Source organism: Heterobasidion irregulare (genome assembly GCF_000320585.1).
Source record: "Heterobasidion irregulare TC 32-1 unplaced genomic scaffold scaffold_04, whole genome shotgun sequence".
NCBI classification, from domain to species: Eukaryota; Fungi; Basidiomycota; class Agaricomycetes; order Russulales; family Bondarzewiaceae; genus Heterobasidion; species Heterobasidion irregulare.
The window spans coordinates 295,005-306,570 of record NW_009258200.1 but is presented as its reverse complement, the minus strand read 5'-3'; the positions used below and the strand labels follow the sequence as shown (position 1 = coordinate 306,570).

General features: G+C 46.0%; 6 protein-coding genes across 6 annotated transcripts; 2 read left to right on the top strand and 4 right to left on the bottom strand.

Annotated features, from left to right (window-relative positions):
- Positions 1-2,283: 2,283 nt before the first annotated feature.
- On the top strand, positions 2,284-2,526 carry HETIRDRAFT_245648 (uncharacterized protein; the record flags this gene model as incomplete). The annotated part of the gene is made up of 1 exon (XM_009546552.1): positions 2,284-2,526. A coding segment is annotated over one exon (243 nt), but the record flags the coding sequence as incomplete, so codon positions are not given.
- A 924-nt stretch (positions 2,527-3,450) lies between these two features.
- HETIRDRAFT_18285 (uncharacterized protein) lies at positions 3,451-3,759 on the bottom strand (the record flags this gene model as incomplete). The annotated part of the gene is made up of 1 exon (XM_009546307.1): positions 3,451-3,759. A coding segment is annotated over one exon (309 nt), but the record flags the coding sequence as incomplete, so codon positions are not given.
- A 146-nt stretch (positions 3,760-3,905) lies between these two features.
- Positions 3,906-5,477, bottom strand: HETIRDRAFT_120767 (uncharacterized protein; the record flags this gene model as incomplete). The annotated part of the gene is made up of 3 exons (XM_009546551.1): positions 3,906-4,244; positions 4,395-4,705; positions 4,766-5,477. The coding sequence occupies 3 exons, from the start codon at positions 5,475-5,477 to the stop codon at positions 3,906-3,908; spliced, it is 1,362 nt and encodes a 453-aa protein (XP_009544846.1).
- Positions 5,478-6,067: 590 nt separating this feature from the next.
- HETIRDRAFT_426150 (uncharacterized protein) lies at positions 6,068-7,324 on the top strand (the record flags this gene model as incomplete). The annotated part of the gene is made up of 6 exons (XM_009546550.1): positions 6,068-6,126; positions 6,169-6,343; positions 6,532-6,735; positions 6,793-6,960; positions 7,008-7,140; positions 7,203-7,324. The coding sequence occupies 6 exons, from the start codon at positions 6,068-6,070 to the stop codon at positions 7,322-7,324; spliced, it is 861 nt and encodes a 286-aa protein (XP_009544845.1).
- Positions 7,325-8,653: 1,329 nt separating this feature from the next.
- On the bottom strand, positions 8,654-9,881 carry HETIRDRAFT_416651 (uncharacterized protein; the record flags this gene model as incomplete). The annotated part of the gene is made up of 5 exons (XM_009546549.1): positions 8,654-8,743; positions 8,799-8,834; positions 8,888-9,216; positions 9,288-9,768; positions 9,828-9,881. 5 exons carry the CDS (start codon positions 9,879-9,881, stop codon positions 8,654-8,656), a joined length of 990 nt encoding a protein of 329 aa, XP_009544844.1.
- Positions 9,882-9,890: 9 nt separating this feature from the next.
- On the bottom strand, positions 9,891-10,986 carry HETIRDRAFT_316017 (uncharacterized protein; the record flags this gene model as incomplete). Its single annotated transcript, XM_009546548.1, has 3 exons — positions 9,891-10,142; positions 10,214-10,468; positions 10,525-10,986. The coding sequence occupies 3 exons, from the start codon at positions 10,984-10,986 to the stop codon at positions 9,891-9,893; spliced, it is 969 nt and encodes a 322-aa protein (XP_009544843.1).
- Between the last annotated feature and the right edge of the window lie 580 nt (positions 10,987-11,566).

The window sequence follows — 11,566 nt, the reverse complement described above, 5'->3', positions numbered from 1 at the left end:
ACTATAGACATCTCAGGGGTTGAGGGGATAGAGGGTTCAGTGGAGGGTGTTTCTTTGTAAGGTTGTTCGACGAGAGTGTCTTCAGAGGAGAGGTAGATGGATTCGCTGGAAGACATATTTGCTGGGGGAGTGGATGAGTGATTGAAGGGATGAGGGGATTGCGATGATTGAGTTTGGGTTTTTATATGTTTTGGATTTTGTTTGTTCGATGTTTGCGAGAGCTGCTCGTAGTGGTAAGTTATGATGTCACATGTCGTATGCTTCCAAAAGTTCTTTGGCATTCCCTAGGTTTGCCCTTGTGACCCATTCATCCATGGAGCTTGGGTATCCTTTCCAGTGTACTAGGTATTGATACCCGTGTCCTCGTTTCCTCTTGTCAAGAATTTCTTCGACTTCGTATTCCTCCTGTCCGTCTATGAGATCAGGTGGTGGTTGTTCGAAGTTGGGGCCATGTGCAGCTGTTTCTTGATAAGGTACGATTAACAAGGCGTGGAATATGGGGTGTATTCTCCACGTTGGCAGAAGCTTTAATTTGTATGTTACCGGTCCTAGTTTGCTTTCTATTTCAAATGGTCCATGCAGTTTCAGGGCTAGTTCGTCCTTTGGATGCGTGGTGGTGATATTTTTTCCCGATAGCCAAACCTTCTGTCCTACTTCTAATTTGACTTTGTTTTTGGCTGTTTTTCTTTTTATTAGTTCAGCTGCAACTTCTAGGCTGGCCTTCATTTCTTGTCATAATTGTTCTAGCCTTTCCAGCCTTTGTTCTAAGCCCAGGATGTCGGATCTCGGTGTGATCAGAGGTACGAAGGTTGGATTGTAGCCATACATGAGTTCAAATAGTGACTGGTGAGTTGCTGAATGTTCCCTGACATTGTGTGCGAATTCTGCATACGGCAATAGTTTGGGCCAATTCGTTTGCTTGTAGTTGCAAAATGCTTGTAGGTACTGTTCAAGCTCCTGATTGACTCTTTCCGTTTCTCCATCTGTTTCTGGATGGTAAGCAGTTGATAGTGCTGTTGTTACTCCTAGCTTTTTCCATAGTTCCTTTGTGAATCTAGCTGTGAACTGTGGACCTCTGTTAGATATGATCTTCCTTGGAAGCCCATATCGTTTCCAGATATTTTTCATATAGAGGTTAGCAGTTCCTTCGGCGTCTATGGTTTTATCGCATGGGGTGTAAACAATGCCCTTGGTGCTTCTATCCACGGTTACGTGAATGGCGTTGTACGGTCCGACTTGGGGAAGATCCGTGATGAAGTCCATTGTGACTGTTTGCCAGGGTCCTTCTGGTATTTCATTAGGGATAAGCGGAGTACGTGTGGGATGTGTGATGTTTTTTGTATTTTGACATGTTGCACATCCTATTACATATTCTTTTATGAAGCTGGACATTCCTGGCCACCAGAAGTTGTCTGATACCAGAACATAGGTCTTTCATCGTCCTGGGTGTCCGGTTGCAGGCGAATCGTGGTACATTTTTGTTATTTTCCTTTTAAGTTCATCATCAGGTGGAACGTATATTTTTCCCTTGTGCCAGATGAGGTCGTCTTCATAGTTCCATTCTTGTAGTCCTTTTGAAAGTGCTCTAGGTCCTGATGCCTTGATGAGCTCCATTGCTTCCATTACTTCTTTGTCTCTAGCTGTGACTTTTTTTAACTTTTGTCTCAGCTGACTGTCGAGCATTTCAATTGTACCTCTTCCTGTTGCACTTTTGACGAACATTTGGGGTTATAGCAACACCCGGTCTTTGTTATCTGATTTTACCCCCTCCTTTAGGTCTGGATGCCTGAACAGAGCATCGGGGCAATGGGTGACACCAGGTTTGTGTACGAGTGTGAAGTCAAAACGAGAAAGGAAGAGTGACCAACGTGCCTGTTGTCGGGATAGAGTTCGCGTGGTGGAGAAGTATAGAATGTTTTTGTGGTCCAACCAGATTTCGAATGGATGTCGCGCACCTTCCAGGTATACATGCCAGTGATCGAGGGTGTGGATGACGGCAAGTAGTTCCTTGTTGAATATGTCATAGTTGCGTTCAGTGGCGTTGAAGGACTTAGAGAGGTAAGCAATGGGATGCCATCCATCCTGGGGGATTTCTTGTGATAGGATGGCACCAGAGGCAAAATCGGAGGCATCAGTTTTGACACGGAATGGGCAGTTTCTGTCGGGGTAAATGAGGATAGGGGTTGAGGTGAAGCAATTTTTCAGGGTCTCGAAGGCGATGTGGCATTCATTGGTCCATTCGAATGGCACGTCCTTCTTAGTAAGGTCGTTTAAGGGTTGTGCAATGGAAGCGAAGTTTCCAATAAACCTCCTGTAGAAGTTTCCAAAGACAAGGAACAACTGAACTTCCTTCAGGTTCTTTGGTATTGGCCATGCCGCGATGCCTTCGACCTTGACTGGATACATAGATATACTGTCCGTGGAGATGATAAATCCGAGGTACTTGACTGTGTCCACCTCAAAGGAGCATTTAGAAGGTTTCAAGAAGAGATCATTGTCCAAAAGTATTTGCATGACTTGTGTCATTACCCGTCAATGTTCCTCAATAGTCTTGGTAAATACTAGGATGTCGTCCATGTAGACCGCTAGTACTTGAGCTACGATAAGATCATGGAAGATTATATTCATCATCGTTTGGAACGTAGCTGGCGAGTTGCAAAGGCCAAAGAACATTACAAGGCATTTGAATAGGCCGAATTTGGTCATGAAGGCTGTCTCCCATTCATTGCCTTCTGCTATACGGATGTTGTTATATCCCCATTTGACATCAAATTTGGAAAAGATCCTTGCTTTTGATTTCGCAATGGTCTTTATCACGTTGTCAATCAAGGGTAGTGGGTATTTGTTCTTTATTGTCCATTCATTTAGTCTTCGATAATCCTGTACCGGTCGTAAGCTTCCTTCCTTCTTTTTTACGAAGAAGAAGGGTGATGCCTGTGGAGATTTGGATATTCTGATGGTTCCATGCTTCAAGTATTCTTGGAGCATCTCGTGTAGCTGGTCTTCTTCTTCTTTGGTTAAAGGGTACAACTTGCATCCCGTTAGTTCCCATCCTGGTTTCATATTAATTTTGTGGTCCTATTGTGAGTGTTTCGGCAATCTTTGTGAAGCTTCCTGGCTGAAGATTTTGGCGAATCGTTTAAGGACGTATGCTGGAACTATTTCTTCGATAGGTCATTCTGGTTTTGTTTTGTTCGCTTTTTCTACCAGTTGTTGTGATTTGTTTCCGACGGAACCAATATGAATTGCTTCTAGGGGGTGTATTTCAAACGGATTCTGGTAATACCATTCTTCGTAGAATTTGGAAAAGAAAGTATCGTTGGCTTCTTTGTCTTCCAGGTCGTCTTCTATTTGGGAGTATCCGACTGCCTTGCTTTTTTTGCGCCGTGTGGGCATTAGTGCTTGGATGGTGAATTTAGGTCGGCTGACTAGACATGTGGTAGCGCATGTTGAAAACGTGAGAGCATTTTTTACCCAATTGATCTGTGGATTATGCTCATGTAGCCAATCTGTTCCTAGGATTATATTTTCTCCTCCTAGGTTAGCAGATAGCAGCTCACATTGTTTGTCATGGTAGTCGCCTTCTTCATTTGTCATCCTCATGAGCAGGCAAGCTTGATCGGTGATTTTCCCTCCTTCGTTAGCTGTTCCATCCACATTGAACACAGGAATAGGTTTATTGATTTTTTGCATTGGTATTTTCTTGTCCAAGCAAAATTGTTTGTCGATAAGAAGCCCTTCTGCTCCTAAATTGATCAATACCCTAGCTTTGGTGGTTCCTCCTTTATATTTCAGTTGCATGTTTATTCTCATAGATGATCTCCGATTGGATTTGGTAAGCCGTACAATTGTTTTTACAGGAGGTATTGGGGCAGGACTACGGTACACCAGAACTGTAGGCCTATTTAAAAATCTGATTCCTTTCGCTTGCTTCCTTCACTCAATTCCTGAAGGAGCGCTTCCTGTTTGTCCCATCTCATCTTTCCTATAACCCTTTGGATCTCTTCTCGGCTAATCTCAGGCTCCTCCTCACGTACAGGCGCATCCGGTCCGGGTGCATAGGCCTGGCAAGCTGCGAGTCTGGCCCAGAATGGGTTAGTCGTCGCCATGCTTCTACCTTGCGCCATAGTACCTCCCTGAGCACTGCCTGGAGCTCCTATCGAGAGCGCTTGGCCATAGCCGCTTCTTCCTCCTCCCATCCTACTGCTGGCCTGAGCCAAGCGGTTCCCCACCATTCTACTACCCTGTTGAACATGTCTAGTTGACCCTTCATATACCCTAGATGAACCCCTGGCAGGGCATTGATTTGCCATGTGCCCTTTCTGACAGCAGTAAAAGCACCTACCCTCCATCCTTAAGCGGTTGTGCTCTTCATTTGTAAGGGTCGTTCAGACCGTATCTACGGCCATGGGGACGACAGAGTTATTCATGGATGATGGAGCGTTAGAAGAGTTGTAGTGGAAGGAATTGTTTGGTCGAATGACGGTAGAGGGCACGGAGCTTTTTATGCTCTGCAGCTCCCTCCATTGGTTATCGAACCTGCGGGTGTATTTTACCCAATCATCCATGGTTGTCGGCATGTCAGGGAGTCTGTAAATTTGTTTGAGAATTTCTGGGTGTATGGCTTGGTGGAAATAATCGACGGTAGATTTGAGATCAAATCCACTTTCTCCTGCTGTCATGAGGTAGTCAGTGATGAACTCATCTGCTGATCGCTTTCCCATTCTCATTGTGAATAATTTCTATCTTGCCTTCTGTTCGAGACTTTCATTCTTGAATATGGCGGCTAATTCTTGCAGGAAGTCTTTGAACGTTCCCCATGTCTTTTTGGTTTCCATTGCTTTGTACTCCCGGAGTTCTCTGTCGAAGTAGTATTTTTGTGCAAATAGCGAAGCTGTTCCTTTCCTCATATATGACAGGACCATAAGTGTTTTGTTCATGTCCGTGTCGTACTTGGTCGGGTTGGCTAGAATGTACATATGGCATTCGTAGATCCATTCTCTGTATTTTGACCTTGTTCCATCGAAGTCCCTCGGCTTGTTTCCTTTGTTGGACATTTTGTCTTCATCGTCTGATATGTTTATGTCGGGTGGTGGATTCGGATTGGGGTTCGGGTCTGGCTGTTTCGGGTTGCTCGGGCCTGCTACCGGTTCCGGGTCTTCTTTGTCAACTGGAGTTAGTACACCTGCAGGGATTGGGGTTTCTTCGATGTCTTCCTTAGGGATATCGATTGGTGATAAAACGGGTCTTGTTCGGGTAGGGGAATTGACGGTTCTGAGGGGTGCTTTTCTATCTTCCCAGGGTACTAGTGGGGCGTCAACTGTTTTTCCGCTATTCTGTCCTCCTACGTAGACCCAGTTTCCCTTGGAAGTTCTTCTGATGGGTTGTCCAAAGTGGACAAATGTATCCGCGTGTTTCAAGTAGTCAGTTCCATGTGGAACTCGCCCTACGTGTCTTCCTAAACCTTGGGAAGTCATCTTGTTAGATCAAAGAGCCCGCGCTAGTCTCGACCTAATCAAGGTTTGAGGGTCAAGGCAACAGCAGCTCTTCTTAGCTGGGTATAGTATTTCTGCTTCTGGTATAGTACCGTATGTAACGTCAAGTGCAATTGTTTCGGTTGTACCTCCACTGGGTTGATTACCAGATAGAAGTATTCTACAACCTGAAACAACCCACACTGAAGTGGAATCGTCCAATCGTTCGCTCGAAGTGTATAGTAACTATTACGGTTGACGGACGCTTGTCTTTTGGGACTGCCTAGCGCCATATGAAACTAGTCAGTGTTCTGCTGCAAAAAGAGGATATAGACATGTATGGGGTAGGATTTGTGAAGGAGAGGCTATCCAGATGTCACAAACGGCTGTTCGAGATGAGGAGATCCCAAGCCACAAACAATACCAAAAGAGGTTAAAAGGGGTCAAGGGACTGATCAGACTAATGCCTTAGAATCAGAGGAGACTGTGTAAACAGCAGTCCTTAGATTGGACAGAAGTGGATAGCCTAAGGCTTCCACCCTGCACCGCAGTATCTATAAATATGTACAAACAGGAGCATGGACCAAGTATCAATGGAGCGGGAATGTGAGGTGTGGTCGGGAGAAAGATCCTATGAGTCCTTATCAAGAAGGTGAGAAAAGTAGGTAAGCATAAGCAAGGTGTTTCGTAACAGAACTCCGTCCGTTCCCCAGGCTACAATTTGCCGCATCAAGCCTCGAATCCCTCGTTTAGAAGAGAGAAATATCGACTCTGAGGAGAGGAGTCTGGATTCAGACATAGAAGGGGGATTTATGGATGTCAATGTTGCTATACCTAAGGAGGACGCCGTGAAGGCAAAGCGTCTACTCGTAAGCTGGTACGTTCCACCAACACTTTGATTCACATTGTATGATGTAATCCCCCTTCTTCTGCACCTTCTCTAAAATAGAACATGGTCATTGTCGCACTGAATGAGGACAAAACACCCGTAGACATGAATGCCTTGCATCGGCCATGATCTCAAGTCGGTCCAGCAAAGTCGCTCTCGAAATCACAGCTTCCTAAGTGGGCGAAGAAACACTGGGGCTCCAAAATCATTCCAACTCTTCTTGACTTCTACGGCATCCAAGACAACCCCTGGAATCTTGACGGCGACAATGGCGTGACGCTTTTCCATACAGCCCTTCAGCAAACCATCAACTTAGTTTGTCCTGGTATCAAGTACACACCAATGCTGGTCCGCGATAAAGTTTATCTCATTGTAAGTCACCACTTTCTCTCCCTTTTGATGCACAATGATCTCCAGAACTACCGTTAGGCACGCCAGGCTGTCTATGATTGGCATCGCAGGTTTCAAACGAAGGCCATCCAGGCAGTGAAGTCTACTGTCGCTTCTTTGGGCAATAAGAACACTGTGAAGGCTTTTGTCCAGAAGGCTTTACAGCCCAAATACAGGGCTGCATACTGGGCTATGCCAGATCCCGAGGTGCGTGTAATTTTTCTCTATTTGAGTCCTGCTCATGCTCTGCACAGCGCCCCGAGGGTGCAATGCAATCAATATGTATTGTGAAGGTTCTAGCAATGCACGTCAAATCGACGCAGGGGTCTATTTTCACACAGAAGTATTACCCCGTCGGGTCGCTCTGCCTTGCCGTACTGGCCATGAGTGTGCTGTTCTTGTCAATTGGTTTATATTCATAGCTTTTCAGGTTAAACATGTGTTTTTAGCATATTCCACTGGTTCCTTCAAGCCTTTAAACACGAGCTTCTCAGAGGAACACTGTGGAACAAAGACACAGGACTTGCGGCAGGGACTCACGATTTGGACCTTCCTTAAGAAACCACACTGACAGGACAAGCTGGCTGAACGAATCAGCCGTTATTTGGCAAATGGCAATGACATTGAGGATCGGGGCTTTGACGATGACAAAAACGCGATTGTTGACCATAGCAGCCCCCCTCCAAGTAACGATGAGCACGATCTATTGGATGACGACAGACTTAATGACAACAACGATCAGTATGCCGAAGATGATGGTATGAATAATGATTATGAGGACAATGAGGATTGTCTCAATCGCACTCAGTGTGGTGAGACTGATGAGGATGATTACAATGACGCTTGATGTTCTACCCACATCTTTCGAGATTTGGTGAGTGATTCTCCTGTATATACGTCATTGCATTCATTGATATCTCAATAGCTAGGTTCTTGATTGTTTGCTGGAGCAAAGGAGGTGCAGCAAGACGCCGGTGGTTTTCCCTCTGCTGTATCTCAATTCTTCAACTTATAATACGTGCATTTCTCGCACTTATTTCTCGTGCTTCGCATCCGTTTGAAAGCTAACCTGACAACTCTGCCCCCTATATGGTCTGTCTGCTCTGATGTGCTTTCCGATAACTTGTGATCTGAGGGTCTGATACTTTGATGGTCTGATGTGATCAAACAGTCTGACAGAAAGATACTCTGATATTCTGACAACCTCTGAATGTGACGAAACAGCTGAACATCTTAGCTACTGGCAGTCTGAAGTGACTTGCCGCGCTGAAAATGACTAGTGATGCTGAAAGTAACTGGTTGCACCGAGACAGCTGAAATTGAAGTACCTGAATGACCTGCAAACCCCAAATTAGGATACCTGTAGACTGGGTGTCTGAAACCCACCTGAAACCCTGAAATACCCTATTTCAGGGCGTTTCAGGGCGTTTCAGGGGACTTCCCAACTTACTGATGGACTCGTTGTAGGTGATGTATCCAAAGCAAAGGATCTTCCATCATCTGGAGATAAGAGGCTTCAAAGAATCAAAGTACGGGCATATGCACTTGAGGATGATTTCGTCGAGGTCGTCAGGGTTGTTGAAGAGCAGCCGTTTGTTGTTCCATAGAGTGCAATCATCCTTGGAGTCGAATAGACAGTAAATAGTGGCATATATCGGCTTGGTCTCTTCGGTCAAAGGTTCATTGATGGAAAGCTCAATTCGACGTCCTCTGCCAGGACCATCACGTGTGAGGCAGAGATAAAGAAGGACACAGAAGAAAGACTCGAGATCATAAATGGCACTGTAGGCAACCCGGCCTGCCAACCTCAGCGCCTCGGTACCTTCGTAATGCACATTTGAAGGATGTATAATCTTGGCGCTCATGAAAGCCCTGGTGCCCTGGAGCACAATATCTGGTGTCAGATGAAGTTGAGAGATAGATGAAGGTGTCTGCTTGCCATCCTATGCCTTATATGTGGAAGATGCCCATCCCAAGCTGGAGGGTGATCCTGATGGACAGCAGTGAGTAGAGACGCCGGTCGGATTTTCAGCATAAAAGCTCACGAAAGGTATCTCCAAAAAGAGATCTTCTACTGTCAGCTAAGTCATAGGGTCAGTTTCTGGAGTATGATCGGGTAAACAACATCAATCACCTCTTTGTTAGCAGTTCTGAGGTCCGGATTCATGCTAAGAACCATGTCTATATATACCAAGAAATGTGATGGGTAACGAGCGATGAGGATGCCGGCAACCTCGTTGGTTATGGACACCTGCTTCTTGAGTCGAAGGACTATAGCTATGTGTTGCTTGGGAGGCCCTGGTGCTGGGTATTCTACATGCATGTCCGATTTTTTCGAATAGTCAAGGTCGATGAGTTTACCACAAGTATCTTCGACATTGACATCAGACCTGGGACAGATAAGCATGTTGCCGGTGCTGACGTCTCGATGAAGTATAAGACTAAACCAGTAATCGCAGTGTGCTGGAGAACAGCGGTCAATACGGTGCCAGCAGAATGCTCATAAGATTCGGACAGCTTGAAAGGATGCTCACCTTTCACAGCATGGAATATGGATTTGACAAGCTTGGGAATGTCTTTGAAGAACTTGATGGGCCACCCATACGTCTGCATCAAAGTGCACGTCAAGACACGATTTGTCACCGATCGTCCGTCGGCAATGACAGGGAATTCCAAGACCTCAGAAGAAGTCGATGTAACGTGAAGAAAGCTTTCATGGGGCTGGGACTCATCGAGCTCTGGCTTCTTGCACTTGGTCGAGCGTAATTCGGAAGCTCCGGGATCTTTAGGCAACTTACTTCTCTTGAGTGAAGAGGCTTGGACCTCCACGCTGCAACGAATGTGATTGACCGTGTTGTTGACCACCATGCCTCCCTGCTCGTCGTCCATGACTCTGATGTCGACCGAGTTGACGATATCGCAGATGTGAATAAAGGGTGGCTTGGACAGGAATTTATGGAACATTGCTTCAATCTGCGACATCTCCAGATGCCACGACTGTTTGAGCACAAACCGCTAGCATATCAGGTCAGTACATATGATCAGTCAATTATATGTACCCCAAGAGACCTCACCTTCATGGTTGTCTCGTTCACAACAAGCCACACAATCGTCGCTTGACCTTCCATCACCTACGCTCACACGGTACTGAGAGCTTTGACCGTCAAGTACCTGTCTTCGCCCTCGTTTCCGTCAGATCTTGGACCTTGTATAGCCCAAGTCGTCCCATGTGGGCTCACACCATAGTAGTCGACGGTCACATCCTTATCTGTGGAGAAGTGATATGTAGCCATCTCCATGCGATAGATACGCATCGTCGTGTCCCAACCGAGCCTAGAGGGATTGAGACGAGACAGAGATATGATGACCTTGATGAACTTTTTAGGCTTCTGTGCAAAAAGGAAAAAATGAACAGATGTCCCGTTAGAGCGGGTAAGAACAAATAAGAACACAAATGTACGGCGTGGATATCGATCGTGGTGCATGTTCTGACCAAACCAGAGCGGTCGCACATCCATACTATGAGCTTTGACTTGCACAACAGAAGTCCTATAGCAAAGCGCCGGTCCAGTTGCTCGGCAAGCACCATCCACATGTAGCTGCAGAGCTGGAGTATCCCTTCCAACATCTCCTCCTCACTGTCCTTCAGTTTCATCTCAACAGGAACATGAACACGCAACCACCATAACTCGCATTTCTTCAGCACCTCCTTTCGCTGAGACAAAGCGATGAGACCAAATTAGCTGTATTTAAATCGAAGAACAGACGCACCTGAAGCTTCAAATCCTCCTTTTCAGCTTCTTCCTCCGGCCCAGAGCCCAGTTGGTGCTCAAGATCTTGAATCCGTGTGTTGAGTCTCTTGAACTCATCTAGGGCGTCCTTTAGTCCGATAACGGCCAGCAAGTCAGGGCGAATCTGTGGCAACCACCGGTTGGGAGACTTCGGGCTTTTATTAGGACTCGCTTGCCAGAAGATGTCAAGCGCGAGTTCAACTATGGGATTAGTGGCGCTGCAGGCAGCGATGATTGCATTGGCAGTATCTGCGAACGAAGAGTAGAGCTCCTTCTCTAGCTTCGGAACCTTCAGTAGGGAAAGCCACTGGGCTGAAGACGAGTTTAGTGTGTGGAGGACATTGCGGACGTTGTTGTCAGCGGTCTTCCAGATAAGGATGTGGTCCAGAAAGGTGTCAGTCTCGATAGTCCAGAAGTTGTCTTGGACATCGTCTTTGGCCATCTTCTTAAAGACAGGGCCTGGGGTTTGATACAAGGCGGATATCACTGCAAGAGAGTATTTAATCTCAGTATCAGCTCGTGTTCATTGAATGCGATTGTGATATAAGTATATGGGCTCATTGGCAGGTGGCAGCATCCTGCAAACGAGAGCAAGTGGTGGGCGATTGCAAAGGGTGTACACACCGACTGAAAACGCTTGATCATCTTTGAATTGGATTCAAGCCTGATCAGATAGCGATAGTGTCTGTTTTGCATGCACTAAGGCTTGAGGGAGACAGGCGGTGGGAATTGGGTATTTTTGACAACAGGCACTCTCGCGAACTTGCCGTTACATTGTCCAACTGGCAGTTTCCGGGTTTTTTTGCTCATGATTGTAAGCCATTTGTGGTGGTACCTCCTAAGCCAACATAATGCTTCAGTATCACCATGTCATGGATCAATGCAGGCTCCTACCCGCCACCATGTCGAGGGCAAGGGTCTATTACTATGAGGAAATAACAAAAAACATATGAGAAAACATATGACAAATAAATGGCGTAATGAAGCAATATTTTGGGCCTTGTTCCTCGAGCAATCCCATG